At 41.3% G+C, this 25,353-nt stretch overlaps 1 protein-coding gene across 3 annotated transcripts in view; it reads left to right on the forward strand.

Moving 5' to 3' along the window:
• Nucleotides 1-25,353, forward strand: part of opn7b (opsin 7, group member b) — a 101,961-nt gene that overhangs the window by 50,890 nt on the left and 25,718 nt on the right. Inside the window, exons 2-4 of one of the 3 annotated variants that reach the window (XM_039735425.1) lie at nt 919-1,006; nt 16,335-16,497; nt 18,766-18,893. In XM_039735425.1, coding sequence (XP_039591359.1) covers nt 919-1,006; nt 16,335-16,497; nt 18,766-18,893 — 379 coding nt within the window. The remainder of the gene's footprint in view (nt 1-918; nt 1,007-16,334; nt 16,498-18,765; nt 18,894-25,353) is intronic. The other 2 variants (XM_039735427.1, XM_039735426.1) reach the window with 2 other exon arrangements.

Here is a 25,353-nt window from a genome sequence, read left to right on the forward strand (position 1 = left end):
ATGCTCTAGAGAGGACAGGTATGAAGGTCAGTAGGAAAAAGACAGAATACATGTGTGTGAATGAGAGGGAGGTCAGTGACATGGTGAGGATGCGAGGAGTAGAGTTGGCAAAGGTGGATGAGTTTAAATACTTGGGATCAACAGTACTGAGTAATGCTTCATTGTGACGTAGTGCGTCACAAAGACATTAACATAAGAAAAAGTGGGTTGCAGCACCAAAAAGGTTGAGAAACACACAAGTAAGGGGATATATCTGGGGGCAATCCAGTGTAGGAGTAAAGGCAGACCCCGTTCTGTAAGTACTTATTATTATATTGTTTAGTTTTGGGATGCACAGACAGTTTTTGTTCAATTCATTTTTATTCCTCTTCTTCCTCTGCTTCTTTAATGTATTTACACAAAACCACTGAAATATCTTCACAAATATTGAAAATTGGCTTTGCTTGGTGGAGTACATTTAAAATTTACAAAGCATTTTGTCTGAAGGCCAGCTGGTGTCCTGCCGTCATTTGTGATTTGTGAAGATATTGCAGTGGTTTTCTGCAAATTCATTAAAGAAGCAGAGGAAGAACAGAAAAAAAATGATAATCAACAAATTATTACATAAAATTATTTATTAAATTATTATCTTTACAGTATTTATTTGTGCATATTATTTGCATATCCATGTATCTATTCATTGTTCTATAAGGATAATTAATACATTGATTTAGATGATATGTCAAAAGAAAATGTGTCCCTTGCAATCAGAGCTTACATAAAAGCCTCATGTTGAATTATTTGAAAAAAGGGTATTTAGTGCATGTCCAGCTAGTTCTTGTCCAAAAGGTTAATTGAAAACAATTTTAAAGTGCAATATTCTGAAATTACACAATGAGACTCTTTCTGCTTCTTTCTTTTTTCTTTTTCTTTTTGTAGATGGGGAATGCCTCTGAAATGGTCTTGTTCATTTCCACCATCTCCAAGAACCATGACATCCTCATGGGAACATTGTATTCCATGTTCTGTAAGCCTTTTCTACTCTTTGGGTTTCTGCTCAGCATACCTACTCTGCCTTTCTTTTTGCAATTATTTAGTTAAAAAAGTATAATTTAAATGTAATTGTAAAAACAGCAAGTAAAATTTGTGCTATTTAATATTGCAGAAATATATGTGTATATGTATAAATATATATGTATAATTTTGATAAGTGTATATATGTGGCGGCATTGCTGCCTTGCAACAAACAGACTGGGGTTTGTGTTCTGTGTGCTCCCTGCAAGGAGTTTGCATGTTCTCTCCATGCCCATGTGGGTTTACTTCTACAGGCTAAAGATATGCAGGACAGGTGGACTGGCAATGTTAAATTAGACACTTATGTGTGTGTGTGTGTGCATGTGTGTGTGTGTGTGTTCACTTTGTGATGGGCTGCTGTCCTGTTCAGGGATGGTTCCTGATTTGTATCCAGTGCTTGCTGAAATGGGCTCCATTTTCTCCATTACACTGCTCTAGATAAGCAGGTTTAGAAAATGGGTGGTTGTTTATATATACAGCACATACACTACCAGTCAAAAGTTTGGACTCCCCTATAAATGTTGATGTTTTTGATGAAACTTTATTCCTTTATTTTCAAGATATCGTTAAAATATACAGTATTCAGGGCATTACTAGTGCTGTCACTGCTTGAAATGACAGATTTTAAATTTATTACTCACATGTTCACATATGACTGCGAAGCTCAATTTTCAGCAGTCATGCTTCTTATATCATGCAGGCTAGAAGAGATATAAGTTATAGAGCTAAGAGCCACCCGTGGGCAGTTTTTCAGAGCTGTAGTGAGAAAAGGAGAAGAAGTGATTAACGACAGCACCACCTTTCACCCAGTGGGTCATCACATACCTTGAGTGATCCAGTGAGAAGGTCCATTGATGCTCATGCCTGACAATATATACATATATACATGTATATTATATTTGTAGAAATACACACACACACAAAAAAACATATATATACAGTTTATATATATCCTTCTATATTAAAGCGGTCGGGATTGTCCTTCCATCCCGTGAGTGCTACGCAGGTGCGGAGTTTCACACACGCCCCGTCCATTTTGCAATGCATGATGGGATTTGTAGTTTCGTTTTTCCAGGTAAAAGATGATTTTCTACTCCAGACTGTGCGATATCTTCTTCTTCTTTCTTACTATATAAAAGCGGTGGGGATTGTCCTTCTGTCCCATGCGTGGAAAGCGTAGCGGTATTCCGCTTATCACAGACTTACTACTTGCAGCTTGCGGTACGAAGCGACATGATGTGAGCAGAGTTCTGATGCTCCCATTGTTCCCTTGCTTTTGTGCGCGATGCGTTGGAAAAATAGACAAAATTATGTCTCTGGAAATAATTAATGTTGATGGAGTACAAATGCCTCACCGCGTAGTAAATATCAGGGGGGTTCAAAAGGGCGACCTCAATATAGAAAAAAAGTTTAAATTTCATCACAAAAATAACAGAAACTACGAGTATTAAAGTAATACCGCTCAAATGCAATATAACCAAATTAATGAGTTTGTATAAAATATCAAATTGATCTACATATTGAATTGCCTTAAGAAGTGGTCAACTTAAAAGTCGGTCGCCTTAAAAGGCGGGTCAGCCTAGTGTATATATATATATATTGTGGTGGATGGGCGGCTCCATATTCCGGCCCTCACCCCCAGGCCGCCAGGAGGAGCTCTCCCGACAGCATAGACGTGTCCCGAGTTCCAGCAGGGCATCATGGACTCTGTAGTTTTTATACCCAGCCCTGCTGGATACCTTGGGGACCACAAGGAGTCGCTGTAGGGAGGCTCATGAACTCATATATGCCCTATAACCTGGAAGTGCATTAATAATCCTGTGACAGGAAGAAACAACATGCTACCGGTTAAAGATAAGGACTATTTACCCTGACCCGGAAGGAATAAGGAATTGTGGACTGCTGGGCAGGAACACCTCTGTGTCAGGGAGTATAAAAGGACTATGGGAGCTCCCAGACAGAGAGCTGAGCTGGGTGGTAGGAGGGCAACGCGTCTGGGAGTTGGAAAATTGGTTATTGTTATTATTGGAGTATTGTATTTGGTTTATGAGTAGTGTGGAGTGGAGGGTGCTTAGTGCACATTATTATAATAAAATTAATAATTTTAGCACTTTTACCTGGTGCCTGGTGTGGTACCTGAGGGTTCAAGGGAGCGATAGCGCCCTGTACTGTCACTATATATATATATATATATATATATATATATATATATATATATATATATATATATATATATATATATATATATAAGTGTAAGGATCAGACTCGACACACTGGTTTGGGGCAGTCACCCGTATATTATCCCTGGCTGCAATGGGTTTGTTTTAAGACAGAAGTGTCTTCGATAAAGTCCAGGCATGAACTCACTTGAGGTTTGAGACGATGGTGGTTTTAACTGGAAAAAACAGAAGTGACATAGGGGAACCGGAAGTGTCCCTCTTCTGATGTCGTCGTAGGCGTCTGAACTGGAAGTTACCTCATCCTAGGTGCCAGAAATGACATCTTCAGCAATGAGTCAGACAGGTTTTCCTGCTGCTGGTCTGCAGAGATAACAGGAGAAGGTTTAGTGCAACCCGCCATCCCTTGGCCTGGCGTGAAATTACCTTCGCTTGGTCCATATAATGTTCTCCTACTTGCACATGCATAATAATATATATACAGTATATATATACAGCGGTGTGAAAAACTATTTGCCCCTTCCTGATTTCTTATTCTTTTGCATGTTTGTCACACAAAATGTTTCTGATCATCAAACACATTTAACCATTAGTCAGATATATCACAAGTAAACACAAAATGCAGTTTTTAAATGATGGTTTTTATTATTTAGGGAGAAAACAAATCCAAACCTACATGGCCCTGTGTGAAAAAGTAATTGCCTCCTGAACCTAATAACTGGCTGAGCCACCCTTAGCAGCAATAACTGCAATCAAGCGTTTGTGATAACTTGCAATGAGTCTCTTACAGCGCTCTGGAGGAATTTTGGCCCACTCATCTTTGCAGAATTGTTGTAATTCAGCTGTATTTGAGGGTTTTCTAGCATGAACCGCCTTTTTAAGGTCATGCCATAGCATCTCAATTGGATTCAGGTCAGGACTTTGACTAGGCCACTCCAAAGTCTTCATTTTGTTTTTCTTCAGCCATTCAGAGGTGGATTTGCTGGTGTGTTTTGGGTCATTGTCCTGTTGCAGCACCCAAGATCACTTCAGCTTGAGTTGACGAACAGATGGCGGACATTCTCCTTCAGGATTTTTGGTAGACAGTAGAATTCATGGTTCCATCTGTCACAGCAAGCCTTCCAGGTCCTAAAGCAGCAAAACAACCCCAGACCATCACACTACCACCACCATATTTTACTGTTGGTATGATGTTCTTTTTCTGAAATGCTGTGTTCCTTTTACGCCAGATGTAACGGGACATTTGCCTTCCAAAAGTTCAACTTTTGTCTCATCAGTCCACAAGGTATTTTCCCAAAAGTCTTGGCAATCATTGAGATGTTTCTTAGCAAAATTGAGACGAGCCCTAATGTTCTTTTTGCTTAACAGTGGTTTTGCGTCTTGGAAATCTGCCATGCAGGCCGTTTTTGCCCAGTCTCTTTCTTATGGTGGAGTCGTGAACACTGACCTTAATTGAGGCAAGTGAGGCCTGCAGTTCTTTAGACGTTGTCCGGGGTATTTTGTGACCTCTCGGACGAGTCGTTCTGCGCTCTTGGGGTAATTTTGGTCGGCCGGCCACTCCTGAGAAGGTTCACCACTGTTCCATGTTTTTGCCATTTGTGGATAATGGCTCTCACTGTGGTTCGCTGGAGTCCCAAAGCTTTAGAAATGGCTCTATAACCTTTACCAGACTGATAGATCTCAATTACTTCTGTTCTCATTTGTTCCTGAATTTCTTTGGATCTTGGCATGATGTCTAGCTTTTGAGGTGCTTTTGGTCTACTTCTCTGTGTCAGGCAGCTCCTATTGAAGTGATTTCTTGATTGAAACAGGTGTGGCAGTAATCGGGCCTGGGGTGGCTACGGAAATTGAACTCAGGTGTGATACACCACAGTTAGGTTATTTTTAACAAGGGGCAATTACTTTTTCACACAGGGCCATGTAGGTTTGGATTTTTTCTCCCTAAATAATAAAACCATCATTTAAAAACTGCATTTTGTGTTTACTTGTGTTATATTTGACTAATGGTTAAATGTGTTTGATGATCAGAAACATTTTGTGTGACAAACATGCAAAAGAATAAGAAATCAGGAAGGGGCAAATAGTTTTTCACACCACTGTATATATATATATATATATATATATATATATATATGTGTGTGTGTGTTTCTGTGTTTTAAGTTATCAAAAATAATAATTCTTACTGTAAATTTAGATAAATTAGATAAATAAAGACACAGAGCTACTCTATAAAGCGATGTTAATTCTTTGTAGTTAAATTTCAAAGTCACTAAATGACTCTTAAAAGAAACAATTTCATCTGAAGAAAGCACAAGGCTCCTTTATTCTTTATGCATTTGTTGTTTTCCACATGAACAGAACAGCATACTCATGCATTCTATGAAAGCAGCCCGCCATGACTGTTGACTCCTAGACAGTCTCTTCTTTAATTAAGAGAAAACTCAAGCTCCATACACAGCTTCAAATTTTAAGAAAGACCTTATTCATACTGAGCGCATAACCTTCAGGGATCATGAAAATTGCAAAGAATAGAATAATGTATTCCTAAAATTAGGCATAGTATATATTTCTTCAAAGTGATGAGTGTATAAATTCAATGTTACTCAACTGAAAAAAATTAAAAATTGCAGAACTGATTTTTGTGCTTTATATAATCTTTACAAATGTTATAACAAATAATTGCATAGAAACAGTAATCAAGGTAATCAATAGATTTGTATATCATATAGGAGACACAGCAATAATCACCATTATAGCTCTCTGGAAAAGATGTGCTAATGTAAGCTCTCGTCAAGGAGCATATGGATGGCCATTGGGAAAGCAAACCAGCAATTTATGGTTCTTCTGTGGTTAAATGAGGGTAAAAGGTCAGTGACAGGCAATTGCACCTAGAAAGTAATTTCAAGAACGTTATTCAAACTCATACTCATGGGAAAATACTATATATGATTAGTTAAAGTAGAGAAAGCATGGTGCCACAGTATTGTCACTGTTTCTTCATGCCTTAAGTAACAACCAAGCATGGATTTTGAACCCAACATGCTAGATCCAGGAGACAGCAGCACTAGTCACTGTACCATGATGCAACTCCCTGTGAAGAATGCTTTAGTAGAAATCCTCTAAATTAATTGGTGAGAGCAAGAGGGTCCTTATGTGTTGGCCAATGATGTATATTGTGGAGGACATACTTCCTGGAGAGAGCCATTAAAGGAGAGGTGGCTCTCATGGTAGCAAAAACACCTGAGAGAAGGACTGAAAATGTTGGAATAAAGGAGGCCAGGAGATGACTTCTATAACAAAATAGACTGAAGCTAAGATCAAAATTCCAGGAAGTCAAAACCAAAACTGACCAACAAGAAGAAAAGGAGCCTTTATTTCACAAAGTCTTTTCATTAGTTAATTGCTAATCCTGAACAATTATAGAAGAATATCAAGATGCTAAACATGAAGAAGTTCAAAAGCGTCTCTCCTTGAAAGTAGGAAGCAGATTACATTTCGGACATCCATCAAATAGCAGGTATACAAACGATTATAAAAAGAGCAGGAGAAAAGTTTCACAAAATGACTGAAATGTAAGTCACATACTAAAAAAAAGACACGGCTGAAAAGGCTTTCTAAATAGGTTTTAAAATGTTATAATAATAATAATAATAAATGTGATTTATGTAGCGCCTTTCCCATGAAATGTTGAAAATGTCAAGCGATTATGCCTTTCCAAAGATGATGGATATTCCTTAATACTGCAGTTACTACAGAGTCCATACTGAGTTTATTACTTAAGAAATTATGAATGATGACTTAAAAAAATATATATATATATTAAATGTAGCCACAACGGTGTTTTGAATCCTCAGGAGTACCTCTGAGTTAGATTTCTTCTTTAATTTTTCTCTTAAGTACTCCTCCACAATAAATGCTGGTTCACCATCTAAATGTTATTGATTTGGCTTGACCTCGATTTTCAAAACAGCTCACAATTTAACCCCATATTGACATTGCAATTCATTTAATTGCTTGGTCCTTCACCTTTTGAGGGGTGGCATAATTAATAACAAGGACACTTACAGGATCCCTGTGGTGTGCAAGAACAGAATTTCATATTTGCAGATTATCCATCTCTACGTGGAAGAGCATAATATGAACTTTGTTAACCTTAATAGAAATAATGAAAAAATTCAGGCACCTAAATGGACGGCAATTGAAAGAAAAATCAAAACTCTGTGAACTGGACAGTGGGTTAATTTCCTGCTTTATAAGCACAAAGATCAAATGATTCGGTTGTAAGAATTGCTTTCCTTATAAACGTGAGCTTATATTGTGACAGTTAAATGCGTTAAATGTGTGTGCCATTGTAACAGCCATTTGGTAAAATGTACTGGCCTACTAAGCTATCAAGGATTCACTACTACCTTTTTTGTTTAGTTGTTTTTATTTAAAACACTGCACCTCATTGTTTCATTCAGACAACAGTTGGACTTCCTCAGAGATCACGCTGTCAAGATGGCTCGACAGTCTTTTTTCAGCATTTTATATCACTGACTACTCTGTTTTCTCTGCCACCATGTGGAATCTCAAATTTCATAAAAATGACATAAACTTAAACGTACCTTGATTATTCTAGTCTCTTAAGTGTCTCCAATCACTGTCCACCATCTTATCTGCGAGGCTGTATTTATACAATGCTCTGGGAGTCTCCATCTGCCTTCTCAAGCTTTCCCAGGCTTGTAAGGTCCAACAAGAACGTTCCAGGAGTTCGTGGAATGCAGAGCTCAGCACACCTGTAGACATTTTGCTGTCAGTCACACATTATTCTTCTACCGGCTACGCAGCTTATTCAATTTCCCAAGGTAACTGTTCCATTCACTGGATGGAGTGCTTATGTTTATCAAATACCAGCAATGGGTGTTAATGGATGCCCACTTTGCCGTGTCTTTATTCTGTTATACTTATAGCAAGGAGTCCAGAAGTTCCAAAGTATCAAAAGCACTTCCAAACATGTCCACTAGAGGGGGAAATCCTACCAAAACACATAAAAAGTGTCTTGTAGAATCTATATAAAAGAAAAGTTTAATGTCACAAAAATGCTCTTCAATAACAATGACGCTCAATGGTATACAAAGGCAAAAGGATTTGCTCAAGATGATAAGACAATCCAATGTAACCAGAAATTCAATGCAGTTAATATTGTTTTGTATCAGTATACTGCTGCTGGAGTATGTGAATTTCCCCTTGGGATTAATAAAGTAAAGTCTATCTATCTATCTATCTATCTATCTATCTATCTATCTATCTATCTATCTATCAAATAGAAAATTCAAAACCAGAGCATAAAATCAAAAAAGTTCAGTGAGCAGAAACACAAAGTACAAGAACTCACCACTCTCTAGTGTATTCAAATGAACTGCAATGAATGGTGGGAGGTCCCCCAGTTTTATAAGGTGGAGGGCAGTTCCTGATGGTGTATGGCAGGTGGCCCTGTCTCTTTGGGGACCACCCATAACACATATGGAACATAACACAGACAGCTTACATACATAGAAGAAATCAAAAACAGAGAACAATGCGCATAATCAACAAAAGCAGCATTAATATAAATAAAACTTTATATCAAGAATGGACAAAACAGACATAAAACAAAAATGTCAACCCCAGAGAGGGAGGAAACCCTGGCTGAAATATAACATCTCCAGGGTGAGGATAAAAACAAAAACCTTTTCTAAACTTTTCCCAAATACTTCTTGTTTGCAGAATTGATCACTTAGGCTCCTTACTTTTGTTTTGTCCTTTTGATGTAACTTTTTGTCTTTCTCTTTGGTTTCCTTGTTTACAGCACTTACACATCTCCTGGTTGTGACCCTTTTCTGTTTTGCGTCTCCCTCCTGGATTTCCCTTTAAAAAAAATGCTGTCAGTTTTCTGGCCCAACATTTCAGATACAGTCAGGAACCACACCAAAAACTTGGATTAATTTCTTTAATTTAATTAATGTATAGGGTGGCGCAGTGGTAGCACTGTTGCCTTGCAGTAAGGAGACCTGGGTCCACTTCCCAGGTCTTCCCTGTGTGGAGTTTGCATGTTCTCCCAGTGTCTGCGTGGGTTTCCTCCCGCAGACCAAAGACATGCAGGTTAGGTGCACTGGCGATCCTAAAATGTCCCTGGTGTGTGCCAGGATTTGTTCCTGCCTTGTTGGCTGGGATTGGCTCCTGCAGACCCCTGTGGTAGGGATATAGCAGATTGTCTTGTCACTGCTTCCTTCAAAACATTATTAAGATTACATACTCATTTTTAAGTATATATTCTAATTTAATAACAATATAATTTACACAGAACCTGATTTCATTCAAATTTCACAAATAAAATATCAACACAGACATACAACACAAGGACAAGAAAAAAACGTCATTTTAGTACAAACACACTTAGACATGCACTATTAATCAAATTATTACAAACAACTCTTAATTTCAAGATATTAAAGTCAGTCTGAGCTTGTGGACAGACACTATCATGAAATCTGGCTCCGTTAGCCTTTTTTGATTTGAGCTGTTTAGCAGACAGAAAGAGAGTGAACTATGGCAGATGTTGTCCAACACCCCTGGCCTACCCAGCATCTTGCTGCTAGAACTATATCTGTGCTTTGCTTTCCTCACTGATATTGTATTGATATTCCATCTCAAAAGTCTTGTCCTAAACTACAGTCTCCTGTATGTCTGCTTCTCACTACCATCATTTCTCTGGCACCTCTACATGTTTTCTCTGAGACATCTGTGTTCTGCTTTGGTACTCCTGGTCACCATGCCCCAACTCTCTGAATATGCTTCAAGAATGCAGTAAGTTTTTGCTGATTTGCTAAGCTTCTCCCAGCCCAGTGATAGTCAGATGCCCCTTGGAGAACCACTATTTCACAGAATTCCCCTGGTGTGCTTTCTGCCTCTCGGCACTTCACATTTCTGACTCTATCAGCCCTTAAAACGTTGGTATTTTTTAGTTAGTTATCCACTCCTGAAACTAACTGCATGAATGCATTTCCTGCTCTCTAAATAAAGCAATATTTCTGTAATGCCCTTTTCCTTTTCACTGCCTTACTCCACATTGTAATATTTTGTGTATCTTCAGTTTTGTTAGTGACTTGTTTGAAGTGTAGAATATTAATGGATTTTTTTAACAGTACCTGTACATAAACAATCCTCTTTAATAAAACCCCTGTGTGCGTCCAGGTGTCCGTGTGTGTGTGTCTTCTGGTGAAGTGCGCATGTGCGGGGCCACACGGCACGTGTTCAGTCTCTTCCTGTGCATTCCCGGGTGTGCAGAGAGAGAGAGACACACAGGTGCGTGCGCACGAGACAGACAGACAGACACGCAGGCCCACGCGAGAGACAGACACGCACACACGCACACACACACACACACACAGAGTCACGCACGCATGCAGGCAGGCCCACGTGAGAGACACACTCACACACACACAGGCAGGCCCGCATGGGGACAGACACACACGCACACACACACACATGCACACGCACGCAGGCCTGCCACAGAGAGAGTCATGCATGCACACACATGCAGGCCTGGGACAGAGTCAGACACACACACACAGGCGCACGCGTGCATTGTTGCAATGTTACTTTTCTTGGTTGTTTATTAGATTACGGATTTTTCAAATGTTCATTTTTTTCCCTGTGCTTAAAACTCATTAAAAAAGGGGTTTTTAGCGAGCGGGTCGTATGGCTATAGCGCAAACTCTTGCAGTGTTAGTTTTCTCTGTTGTTCAAGGTTTTCTTAGTGTTATTCAATGTTTTTACATTTAGTTTACTATTACGCTGTGCATTCAATGGTATGATTAACTATATTTGTGCTTAAAATCTTAAAAAATATATATTTACATACAGTTCATACGGTCTGGAACGGATTAATTATATTTACATACAATCCTATGGGGAAAATTACTTCGGTTCCACTGTATTACTGTCTGACAAAATTACAGGCATTTTACAGAAATACAAACCAGTATTACTGAGAGAGAAAATTAAAGGCACACGATACAGTGACGCATATTACAGCCACATACAAGGTCCCTTGCCATTTAATATATAGACTGTTCATACAAATGTTTATGCACTACTGTTCTAGCGCCCGTTATTGTAACGGGCTTAATGTCTAGTAAATAAATAAATTGCAGGGTACTCAATTCAACCACAGTATAGTCAGGAATGGGTTGAATGGATTATAAATATGGATGAATGTATGGCAACATAAAAAAGTTTTAAGCCAGAAAACTGATCTTGAGAAAAAGTCACAAAGTGAACACAACGTTTTGTGATGAGTCTTGATTTTTACATGTGCAGAATCATTTCATTTCATTAAATTTGTTTTATATGTTTTTGAAGATGTGCATTCCTTTCATTGTTCTGTCGGCCCATTGTTTTTCTGCCATTTTGCGGAGCTTTTTTAATGACTGTAAAAATGCTGTGTATAACGTGACAACAGCACCAAGTAGCTGTGACACATGGCAGCATCATGTTAGCTGATTTAAGATGGCAGCACATATGTTCTGGATATCTGAGGACTGAATATATATTTAAAAATAAAAATACAAAAAATTTCTATACATCAGGTTATGGTCAGGAAAACTAACTTTGTCATATTTATTTGCTGTTACAGTTTACTGTTAGCATTTCTGGTGCACATTTTAAGTGGTTTATCTGGATCTGACCTTGAGTATTCCAACTACAATACATCTTCTTAGCTTTATTTCCAAATATCCTGGTTTTTAAGCTCTTAAAAATATGAACACCAGCAACAACCTTAGCATTCATAACAAAATCCATTCATCTGCCCATTCTCTAACCCAAGACAGAAATCAGGCTGCAACGTAATAGAAATAATAACAATAATAGCAATTATGCAAAGCAGTGGAATTTAGCATGCTAAGGTGTAGGAGAAGATAGCAAAGGAATACCATTGACAATGTTGTGTGGTCCTCGAGTCTGAACCCAACTCAAAGAACAGCACCTCAGGGATTAACAGACTGGGAATTACAGTCTGGATGTACAATTTTGGGATTAGTCATTTCAAGAGATCTGAGATTGAGAGGATGAACACTAAGACCAAGAAGCTCCTGAGCATCCATGGACTTCACCATCCAAAAGCAGATGTCAAGTGACTATATATACTTTATATATATACAAGAATACCTTCATTAGATTGACTAAGTTGAGTTTGGCAGAGATAGGTTCACCAAGCTTTTAAAGACCTATGAACCAGCAGAGCAAAATACTCCCTCATAGCAACGAGGAAAGGAAATTAATAGCAACTACTGTTCTTCCCACAGCAGCTCATTCAACCAATCTGCAAAAAAGCTGAGAATCCAGACAATCATTAAAACTAAGATTGAGCTGCTAACCCTGGCAGACCATTTGTGGACAAAAGTACAAGTTGTAACAGTGCTACCATGGTAAGAACTCCATTTCCCAGCAGCCCCAAAGTGGATTGTTCTCATTGGATGACTAAAGTGGGAGCAGGCGCTGCTGGGGACGAGAAAGGCTGGCGAGAAACTTGAAAAGGGGGCCTGGCGGAGCAATGTGAAATCTGTGTTTTTGTGTAACTTGTCCAATGTGTCTACTGAAAAGTCAATTGTGCCCCCTGGATCGTTTCCCGTTGGGATGAAATGACTGTCTCGTGCCTGTCTGTTGTGTGTATAGTGGTGGATTATACGTTGTGCATCTTCAAATGGAGTACTCCTGCAAATCTGACCCCTCGCCGCTCAGGGCTACCAGTAGGACTGTTTCATTCCTTTATTATGGAAGCTGTTCCTGGGATTGTCATCTTCACACCAGACCATTTCATCTGCTTTTGCAGCATTGGACTGTATAAGGACATTGCCGTGAGTGTTTATTGTTGTGTTAAAATTGTATCATTGTAGGGCAAGGGGAGGTTGGCCTGATTGTTGTTGTTTGCATTGGATTTTCCATTTAATGCATTAGTTTTTCATTTGTTGATTTTCTGTCTCTGCCTGTGAGTGTGTGTGGGTCAGGCCAAGGCTGGGTGCGTTCCTAGAGTCCCCACTGAAAAAATGAATAAATCACCGTCCTATCAACGGTATGAATCTTAGTGACACTAGTCCACTAAAGAGTGAAGAATGACTAAACAGCCCCAGGCTCAAGGGAGAGATGGAAAGTCTACTCATTGCAGTGCTGGATCAGGCACTCAGCACCAGGAACAACCAGCTGAACATGTTAAAGCAGCAGGTTGAGAGCAAGTGGCAAATGTGCAGCAAGGCTGAGGAGCCAATGAACAATATCATTGCTGGATGTACCATGCTGGCTTCTACTGAGTCCATAAACTATCACAACAAGATTGCCAACTCTCTGCACTGGTTGGTCTGTGGTGCACTATGTGGAAAATTGCTTGCAAAATGGTGTCAGCACATGCCGACGGGTGTTGTCAAAATTTAAAGCACTATTATCATGTTGGACATGGCAATGCAAACTGATTGTACCATTTCAGCTAACTATCCTGTGTCACGCCAACAAACACAAATAGAAGCCAAAAAAGGTTTGAGGTAGCCGCATCGTGTATTGTAGGCAGCTGTAACAACAAAGACAAATTAATCTTTTATAAGGCAATATGGCAGTTATATGGTGAGGCAGAGGAAGTGTTGTCCTCAGGGCCGGAACCGGAAGTGATGTCCTTGGGACCAGGACCAGGAATGATATCATCAGGGTCAGGCAGAATTGACCCGTAATTGGTCTGAAGAGGGAAGGGGAAAAGGGTTAATGCACTTCTCCATCCCCTGGTCTGGCATGGAATTACCCTCCTTTGCACCTTTTAGTTGCCTCCTTTGTGCACGTGTGTGACACCTGATATAATGGTCCATCACAAGTATGAGAAACAATGTCTGATGATTGATGTAGCAGTCGCAGAAAACAACCACATCTTCCTCAAAGAAGCTAAAAGCAAAGTAAATATAAAGATCTGGAGATGAGGATCAGCAGAATGTGAAGACTAGAGTTGTATCTGTGGTGGTCAAGGCTCTAGGTGCCAACAAGAAAGGATTTGAAATGAATCTGCAGGAGCTGACAGGACCCCATAAAGCCCAGGAAATAAAGAAGATTGCATTGTTGGGAACCACTCACAACAACAACAACATTAATTTATATAGCCCATTTTCATACAAAAAATGTAGCTCAAAGTGCTTTACATAATGAAGAATCGAAAATAAAAGACACAGTAAGAAAATAAAATAAACACATTCTTTGGAAATGGCTGGGTTAAACCTTGGCTTCCTGGCTAGGATACAGACACTACAGCAGCCACTAGCAAACTGTTGTGAGAGATAAATATAATAATAACTAGAAAAATAATTTAAATAACATTCTCAAGCTCGCCTAATCTAATTTAGGGTGGAAGGAACAAGAGCAAAGCCAAACAGAACTGGGTACAAGGTTGGAATCAACCCTAGATGGGATGGGACACAAAATGATTTATATACTTATTCTGAATCTTGAGACAGTGCCATCATCCACATAAGTGGTTTGAGAGTTGGTGGTGTTCCATATTAACAAGAGCTATTACAGTATGTTGATTTGAATAATATGTTCTCCAAAGCACCATGTGATTGAGCGGACTGTCAAGGCCAGTTTCCAAAATAAAGAGTGATTAATTAGCAGCCCTCATTGCGTTATTCTGGGCGTAAGGAGAGTCCCAGCTATACAACCTATCAATTGTGACTTTTTTTAAAAAGATATTATTTCAGCAGCCATTACAGATGGATACCAGCTCCATTTACAGCGATCACAAGTTTGCTTTCACACCCAATAACATAACAGTAAAGCTTATTTACTATTGCTTGACAGTTAATAAAATTCATTCATTTTCTAAAGTATTTTGTTACAATGTAGGGCAGCATTGAGCATGGCAGGAACCAGCTGTGGGTAAAGTACCAGTTCATAGCAGGACACACTTACACACATAGTGGACTGATTATGATGTACCCTGGGATTAATGACTTTTGGAATATGGGACAGTACTTTAGAATACATAACATTTCAATATGGAAATGGGTAAAACATGCAAACTCCATAAAACCAAAGATGGGATTAGAAACTACTTTGTTTTAATGTAGTTCCTGTTTTCCTGTGTATTTAAAGAAATGTATATGTTTCCATGTATTAATTATTTCATTTCAAAACGGGGTCTTGAAGGAAACAGTCTTAACAGTGAGGTCCATACATCCCTTTCCCCTGCCACACTTGTTAACTCATACTGTGGGATCCCAAAACATTACCAAGCCATCTGGGAAATATAAGCCTCCCCATGAGCTCTGGGTTCTCCCATCTGGTTGTGCCTGTAAAACCTACACTGGATTGCATCCATTAGGTATCTGTAACCAACCATAACTAACTCAATTGGCTCCTCTCGATGCGGAGGGACAGCAGCTCCATTCTGAGCCTCTCCCAGATGTCTGCACGGCCATCTTAAAGGGAAAGCTCATTTTGTCTGCTTGTACCCACAATCTATTTCAGTCAGTACCCAAATCTCATAAGCATATAGGTGAGGGTACAGACTGGTAAAGGGAGAGCTTCACTTTCTGACTCTGCTTCTGTATTATGTAGTTAGTAATGTGTAAAAAGAAATTACACCTGCAGTTACTTGTCATAGTGCTTTGCACCTGTACTCAGTGAAGAGTGCTGTACAAAAATAAACAAAGTTGAATTCACTTGAACCTATTTTTGAGATCATGTCTCATCCACCTTAATAAAAAGACAATTCTCTTTGAGTCTGTCATGTTGCTGCGTTTCTATTATTCCAACAGATGGCACATCACAAACGTTTGTAGTAACACATTTTATTACTTAAAATGTTTGTGATGCACCAGATGTTGGAATGACAAATGCAATGCATTTTATTACTACATTAATACATTCCAATAGATGGTGCACTGCAAACATTAATGCTGAGGTCTTTGCGATTACTTAAATTTCATCTTGTGTTAGACGGGTAGCACAGCTAGTACTGCTGTATTTATCTAATTTAACTTTTTTTGTCCTTTTCCTCTTTTTCTTGCTGTGGTTGATTGGTATCTTTTAAATTTCATTGTTCCACAGGTGTCCTCTCTTTACTGGGAAATGGTACTTTGCTTTTTGTTGCCTATCGCAGAAAATCCTTTCTGAAGCCTGCCGAGTTCTTTATCGTCAACCTGGCCATAAGTGACCTTGGAATGACCTTGACACTTTTCCCGTTAGCTATCCCTTCTGCCTTTGCACACAGGTAGGCAGGCTCCTTTTCTCCCTTGACAACCGTTTCCTTTACATGAGATAATTCTGACCGTTTATTAACCAAGGCATTGATTTTTTTCTGTATGTCTCTTCAACTTGTTTTGCAGTCGCTATCATAGAGAGACAGCTTATAGAGTCTCACTGTCAGTTTCATCTTCTTTTAGTTATTTTACAAGCAACTTGAGGCGTGGAAACTCCTTTCTATGTCTTTTTTTTACTTACTTTTTAATTTCTTGAGCTTCTCTGCCTGGAACATTTCTCATTTGTCTGAGATTATTCTGTATTTTGAATCCCTGGCCCACCATTTGTATTACTTTGCCAGTGCTCTGGGAGTGATATGTGTTATTCAGGACTCAATTAGTCATTTGATTTTTACAATCAGTGCCTAAAGGAGCCTCTAGGGTCCTGTTTACCACTTTCCACTTTTAGCATTAAATCCCAACTGTGAGGGCATACACGATGATGGTTTAATTGAAGTTGTGTTTTGGTCCCGCACCTCTGTTTAGGTGCTGATAACAAAGCACTAATGACTTTGGTGTTTAAGGAGAAAACAAAAATTTCTTTATTATGACAAGAATATAGGGTGAGAGATGAGACTTGTGGACTCCTAAAGTCCTCAGCTGCAATGTAGTTTGAAATGGTTTAACGGCTATGATTTTTGCACTAATGCCTTTAAATATTAACATACTATCTGACTGTATACTCATGGAGTGCTTTTTCTAAACGTGTCCCTCCACATTCATAAGTTTCTTTTTAGGTTGTCATTCAAAAGTGAACTATGCCTGTTAATTTCAGGCTTTATAAACAGCATAAGTAAGAGGTTTTATATCAGAATTAAATATAAAATAACACTTTCCACAACACACATGCAGACATATATACAGTACCATGAAAATATAAAAAAATATACTACCAAAAAAATTAAAGGAACACTTTTTCATCCGAGTATAGCATCAAGCCAGGGAAAGTTCTGGACTATTGATCTGGTCAGTTAAGTAGCACAGGGGGTTGTTAATCAGTTTCAGCTGCTTTGGTCTTAATGAAATTAGCAACAGGTGCACGAGAGGGGCAACAATGAGACGACCCCCAAAACAGGAAGTACAGTTTTACAAGCGGAGGCCACTGACATTTATCCCTCCTCATCTTTTCTGACTGTTTTATCACTCGTTTTGCATTTGGCTACAGTCAGTGTTACTACTGGTAGAACGTGGCAATACCTGGACCCGACAGAGCTGGCACAGGTAGTCCAACTTCTACAGCATGGCACATCAATACATGCCATGGCCAGTAGGTTTGCTGTGTCTCCCAGCACAGTCTTAAAGGGCATGGAGGAGATTCCAGGAGACAGGCAGTTACTCTAGGAGGGCTAAACAGGGCTGTAGAAGGTCCTTAACCCATCAGAAGGACTGGTATCTGCTCCTTTGGGCAAGGAGGAACAGGATGAGCACTGGCAGAGCCCTACAAAATGACCTCCAACAGGCCACTGGTGTGAATGTATCTGACCAACCAATCAGAAACAGACTTCATGAGGGTGGCCTGAGGGCCCGACATCCTCTAGTGGGCCTTGCCTGCCCAGCACCATGGAGCTCAATTGGCCATAGAATACCAGAATTGGCAGGTCCACCACTGGCACCCTGTGCTTTTCACAAATGACAGCAGGTCTACCATGAGCACATGTGACAGACATGAAAGGGTCTGGAGAAGCCATGGTGAACGCTATGCTGCATGTAACATCGTTCAGCATGACCTGTTTGGTGGTGGGTCAGTGGCAGTCTGGGGGGGCATATCCATAGAGGGACACAAAGACCTCTCCAGGCTAGACAAAGGCACCATGACTGCCATTAGGTATCGGGATGAAATCCTTGGACTCATTGTCAGGCCCTGTGCTGGTGCAGTGGGTCCTGGGTTCCTCCTGGTGCACGACATAGATTGGCCAGCATTTTGTCTGACTGGTCACTATAGTGTTGACTGGTTGCTATGCAAGTGATGTGTGTGTCATGTGACCTATTACATTGTGGTGGCCATAACATCAGCTACTTTTTGCAGGAACGCTATACCACAAAACAGTTGTTGAGATGAGGACCCACTGAGCTAGCCAGGCAGGACATATGTTTAATTAGTCATGTTAAGGTGGAGGCCTAGTAGCTCTTACAGGAATATTTTCTGTTACATATCATCTTATAGTCTTTGCATTTCAAAACACGAAGTAGTGCTTTTCTCATTTTTCTGGGGTAATTACCATATGATTCTGTTCCCACAGGTGGCTGTTTGACAACATTACATGCCTCTGTTATGCCTTCTGTGGAGTTCTCTTTGGACTGTGCAGCCTCACTAATCTCACCATATTATCTTCTGTGTGCTGTCTCAAAGTGTGCTACCCTGCTTATGGTAGGTATTGTATTTGCATTGCACAGATTATACCATTACATAGATAATACAAAATCAGAAACTAACTACGAAAGTGGATGGTATCGTGGCATAGTAAATAGCACTAGTGGATTTAGGGAGGAGTTCCTGCTTGGAGTCGTCACATTCACCCCACATCCTCACCTTTTTTCTCAGGGTATTTTATTTTCCACCTGCATCAAGAAAAAATTCTAGCTTACTGTCAACTCTAAATCGGTCTGGAACAAATGAATGTAGGGTAATGCGTGAATGCTGTCCCTGATCAGGCTTTGTTCCCTCCTAGGGCCAGGTGCTGCCTGGATAGTTTCCTATTCCCTCTGAACATATAATTAACATAGCTGCTGTAGAAAAAATATAAACAGATAAAACATTTAAAAAATAATTTCTACAAAGTTTACCAGTGATAGAAATGAATGAATGCAAGGTAATACATGTTTTAAGTTGGACAAGCAACATTTTCATAGGTTTGTTCTTAGTATTAAGTCAAACAGGTTATCTTCATTGCTCACAATGGCAGTTGATGAAGTCATAATTACTCTATAGAAAAATGATTCTCACTCTTCACAATCCTTGTACAAGCATTTTCCATTCCTGTGTCCCCACCACAGGACTACCACTATAACATCAATTGAAAAATGAAGGTCTACTATCAGGGAGCAAATATGTAAAGCATAAATCAAGTCCTCTAATATCTGAATAGTTTGGCTCTAAATGCTGACATTAAAATGTGTTGGTGCCTAGCATTATGGAGGCCAGATAACCACAGAGACTCTCAGTTGCTGATTAGATTTATTTTGAGAATACTTTGTAAGATGTTTTCAATACTTTTAGCAGGAGTTTAAAATAAAAATGCAGCCAATATATGGTCACTGCACTAAGTAGTCATTTTATTAGGCACACGTATGCTACATGGGTAGAACCCCATTTTGCTTTTCAAACTGCTTCAGTTTTTCAAAGCATGGATACCTCAGAGTTCTAAAAACATCTCATGGATTTTGGCTAATGCTGACTCATATCAATATGCTTTTCCTATAGGTTTTATGGCCACACATTTACAGTGAGGACCTTCTGTTCTTCATTATCACATACAGTATATACCCTCCTGGATTGAGATCTGGAGACAATAAACTGAACTCTTTGTTATGTTTGTGGAACCAGTTTGAAAAGATGTGTCTATTGTGACATGGTACTTTATCCTGCTGAAAGTAACCATTTGAAAATATGACACTGTGGATATAAATAGATGCAAATGATCAGCAACAATGCTTAAGTACACTGTGGAGTTCAAAATACCCCTACGTGTTATTAATTGGCCTAATTTTCAAAACTAGCAGTTTGTAACGCAACACAGGATGGATCCATTGATTAATGCTGCATATGCCAAAGTCTGCACACAGTAGCAGCAAAAACTGAGATTCATCAAATGAGGTGTCATTTTTCAAATTTTCACTCATTTATGTTCTCACTATACCATCATACTTCAGTATTTGGATGACAAAAGTGGCTTTCAATGATTCCTTTCTGCTCGTCACTGTATTTGCAGAATTTCTGTTAAATTCATTTGACTATGCTCCTCTCACTTTTCTCATTATCAGTGTTTCGTCCAAAGAATGACCGCAGTCTGAATATACAGTATTTTCTGTTTCTCAAACTCGTTAAAATCTAGAGACTGTACTGTGCAAATCCTAACAGAACAGCTGCTTTTGAGATGTTGAAAACACCACATATGGCAACAAAAATCATACCATGATCAAAGTTTTGTAGATCTTTTCCCATTTGCCATTTGCATTAACAAGCTGGTGTACATATTGAGACTGCTGAGTGTATAGTATTGAGATTACACATAGAATGTCTACATCTGAGGTACCATCTGAGTAGATTAAGGCAGTATAACTCATTATAAATGTGAAACATGAACAAATGTCAAAGTCTGAAATATTCTACAGTCAAAAATACAGTAGATTCTGATCATCTACCCTAACCTTAAACAAGTCTGACCTACCCACTCAAATAAAACTAATAATAAAAAAATGAATGTTTTATTAATTTCTTTCATAACAGCAGGCACTGTTTTCTTCACAAGGATCTGCCACCTACTTTTATATAAAATGGCGCTAATAACATTAGGTGTCTTACCTGTTTACAAACACATATTAATGGTGCACACAATACATTCATTCAATCATTCATTATCCAAAACTGGGTCATGGGGGTAACAGTCTTAGCTGTGAGGCCCATACGTTCCTTTCCCCAGCCAACTCATACTGTGGGATATCAAGGCATTAACAGGCCATCTGAGAGGGTCTCCTCCCAGCTGGTTGTGCCCATAAATCTCCAAATGGAGGCATCCGGATCAGATGCCCAAACCACTTCAATTGGCTCCTCTCGATGCAGAGAGTCTTCACTTCTCACCTACCTCTAACGGACAGCCCAGTCACCCTGTACAGGAAGCTCATTTCAGCTGCTTGTACTCACAATCTCATTCTTTTAGTCATTATGCTAAGCACATGACCATGGGTGAGGGTAGGGACTCAGATTGACTAGTAAATCAATCAATTATTACTCAACTCCTTCTTCATCACTACTGATCAGTATAGTGACAGCATAACTGTGTTCACCACCCCAATCGTGAACAAGATCCCAAGGTTCTCAAACTCTTGCACTGGAGGCAATAACTCACCTCCCACTTGGAGAGGACAGTTCACCTTTTTCCTACAGAGGACGATCGTCCAAGATTTGGAGGTGCTGATTCTCATCCCTGCCACTTCACACTCAGTCACAAACCATCCTGGAGTTCGCAGCCGAATGAAACTAACAGGACCAAGTCATCTGTAAAAAGCAGTGACGCAATTCTAAGGCCACTAACGCCTTCCTAAGGCCTGCAGTACATGAACTCATAATTTATTGACGGTAACCATGTGCAATGTCACAAACACTCAATTATCAATAAACTAAAAAAGAAATAAAAATCAAATGTTCAACATAGAGTAAATTATCACCCCAATGTAAAAAAATGCTCAAATGTTCCCCCATTCAAGAAAAGAAATAAACAATGGTTAAATTGCTTGTTCATTTTTATTTTGTGCTTTAATTGTATTACCTAAGATTCTGAGACATACAAGAAATTTTTCTTTGAAGTCTAAATAGGACAGTGCTTAAGTTAGATCATCCGTGTTAACTTACCAACTGTATATTCATTTATAATAAAAATAGAAGAAAATAATATATATATATATATATATATTGTCATTTTAGGAGGCAGCGGATTGATTTGGGAAACCACTGCCGCCAGGGAATGGTGGGGTATTAACTTTCTCCCTCTGCTTCCTCAAGGAAAAGACCGTGCACCATATGGATGACCTACTTCCGCCCTTCCTCCGCCATCTTGCCCTGGCGTCATTCCCATCCTCCCTTGCGGTCCTTCCCGACATTCCTCCACTTCCGGCTCCTCCCCAATAAAATGGCATACTGTTTGTTTATGATTTTGACCTGTTTTTTTTCTGTACAATATTTGCTACTGTCTCTCGGTCCTTTACAAGTGGCGTAGGATAGAGATCCCGGAATGGGAGGGACAGGACCTGAACACCGTTGCAGGGAATGAGCGCCCAGCTCCAGGCCCTGCAGCATACATGGAGGCCACGTTAGTGGAAGCCCAGCAGGCGAGACCAGACCCGCCCAGGCAGCCGCCTCAATGGTACCGATGGGCCGGGAGGTATGCCTACCTGGGCATGTTTGAGAGGGCGGCCACCCGGAGCGAGTGGCAGCGGTCAGTGGCGTCCATCTTGGCGCCATACCTTATAACCTCCCTGAGGAGGAGGCCGCTAATTACGACCTCCTCAAGCCCGAAATAGGCCCTTCGGCATTAGCCGGGCCAGCAGGCGGCGAATGGCGGAACTGGGTCTTTGACCCGAAAAGCCGCTTCGCGCCCAGGCGTTGAGTTCTGGGGCAAGATGGGCGCTGGCTATATATATATATATATATAGTTGGCGGTCCTCCGACTTGGGGGTCAGAAAAGCCTGCTCGCGGGAACCGGCAGGGGCGGGGCCACCCCGAGCCCCTATATCCGCCGCGCTGTTTCAAGTGTGGCGAGACCGGCCACCTATGCCCCATCATAGCCTATGGACTGCAGCTGGACAAGAGGTATTGTACCCGCCGCATCCCTTGGCGAGTCGAATTGGTGTTGCTAAATGGAACGCCGTGGTGGCTTTGTTTGATTCCGGCAGCAACATTACCATTGTTGCTCGCCGTTTGTCTTAAACAGTGGTTAAAGCAGATTTGTTGGTTACCTGTGTACATGGGGGACTAGGTCAAAGCTCACTGCTATCTTACCTGGAAGGGAACCAATCAAATGGCGGTGCTGTGTTACCTGACCCCCTTCCCAGTGATTCTGGGACAAGACTGGTCTAAAAATCAGCGGTAAGCCATTAGTCAGTTAGGGGAAAAGGCACCCTCCCGCGGCCTCCAGCACAAGGGCAGGCCCTATGGTTGTCTCGGGGACCTTTCGTGGCTCGGACCTCCGGAAGATTTAGCCAGGGAACTGCTCTCGTGGACCATCAATTTCGGTCCACGCCGGCCTCCTTTAATGGAATGATGACTCCCTGCGCTTTGCCGGAACAAACAGCTCGATCCACACGCAACCCTTCTTTGTCCTTGAGAGATCTGTTGTACCGGTGGCTAACAAAGTTGTTGCTAGATTCCGAGATATGCCCCTCACCTCCTAAACCTGGGGCGAGGAATTAAGCTCCGCTTTTAATCAATGAGTGGAATCCTGTCTGCCAGACCATTCCTAGGAGGGACCGTGCTCCTCTAGTCCCTATTCCCCTCGTGGACATCCCCTTTGAAAGGATAGGGGTCGATTTGGTGGGACCCTGGAGCCCTCAACCCGTGGCCACAAGTATATCCTAGTCATGGTGGACTATGCCACCCGGTACCCAGAGCGGTTCCCCTGCGCTCGCTAATACTAAAAGCATCGCACGGGAACTGGTTAACTTGTTTTCCGCGTGGGCATACCCAAGGAGGTCCTCACGGACCAGGGTTTCACTTGGATCGTTCAAGGAGGTGGCCAAATTACTGCAGATAAAGCACCTGAAAGCGTCAGTCTATCACCCGCAAACTGGCGGGTTGGTGAGCGATTTAATCAGGCGCTTAAGCAGATGCTCCAAAGGTAGTCAGCGGGGCGGCAGGAACTGGGACCAGCTCCTCCCGCTCGTGCTTTTGCCTACGGGAGGTACCCCAGGCCTCTACGGGCTTCTCCCCTTTTGAATTACTATACGGGCGACAACCCGGGGAATCCTCGACATCCTAAAGAGGCTGGGAGGCGAGGCTCTTCCCTCCTCTAATATTTTGATGCGTGCGCAACTGCGCGACCGACTCACAAAGATCAGGCCCCTCCTAAAGAGCCGTGACTAAGCAGCGCAGGCCGGTGTTACAACCGCAACTCCGTCCTCAGGGAGTTCGCCCGGGGACGAGTTATGGTGCTCGTCCGACCTCCCACTTTCGAAGCTGCTCGCTCACTGGCAAGGGCCTTACGAGGTTAAGGAGAGAAAGGACTGCGTCGACTATTTGGTAAAACAGCCCAACGTCGACCGGTGAGAGGATCTATCATGTCAACCTGTTAAAGCCCTGGAGATAGAGAGGAGCTCCCAGCTCCGTAGGTCACTCTCCCTTTTACAAGCACAACTGCCCTTAACCTCGGTGAAGAGCTGACCCCAAGCAGCGGCAGGAGTTAGCCCAAACACTCCGAGCCATCCCGAGGTGGTGGCGAGTCACCCGGCGGACGCGCTGATTGAGCCGATATAGTCCGGGCCGGGGTGTCGTCCGGGAGAGGCCCTACCGACTCCGGAGGCAAAGCAGCGCAGAGGTCGAACTGGAGGTGAAGCGTATGTTGGACATGGACATAATTGAAGAGAGCCATAGTCCCTGGTCCAGCCCTATTGTCCTCGTCTCCAAGCCAGGCGGCTCCTGGAGGTTCTGTAATGACTTTAGGCGTCTGAATCAGATCTCCAAGTTCGATGCCTACCCCATGCCCGCATTGGCGACCTCCTTGGCGGCTGGAGTGCGGCTCGATATCTGACTACCCTTGACATGACAAAGGGTATTGGCAAATTCCTTTAGCGGCATCCGCAAAGGAGAAAGCGGCCTTTAGCACCCCTAGCGGGCACTGGCAGTACAAGGTCCTCCCATTTGGGCTGCACGGGGCCCGGCGACCTTCAGCGTCTGGTAGATAGAGTGCTGGCGCCCACCAGTCCTATAGCGCCGCCTACCTGGATGGCGTTGTCATCTATTCCGGCACCTGGGAGGAGCATCTACTGCAGGTGCAGCTGTCCTCCGAACACTGGCTAAAGCCGGCCTCCGCATAAACCCCGGAAGTGTTTTTGGATTAAAGGAGGCCAAATATTTAGGCTACCTCGTGGGACAAGGACAGGTGCGGCCACAGAGCTCC

This window comes from Polypterus senegalus, chromosome 14, assembly GCF_016835505.1.
Source record: "Polypterus senegalus isolate Bchr_013 chromosome 14, ASM1683550v1, whole genome shotgun sequence".
Lineage (NCBI taxonomy): Eukaryota > Metazoa > Chordata > Cladistia > Polypteriformes > Polypteridae > Polypterus > Polypterus senegalus.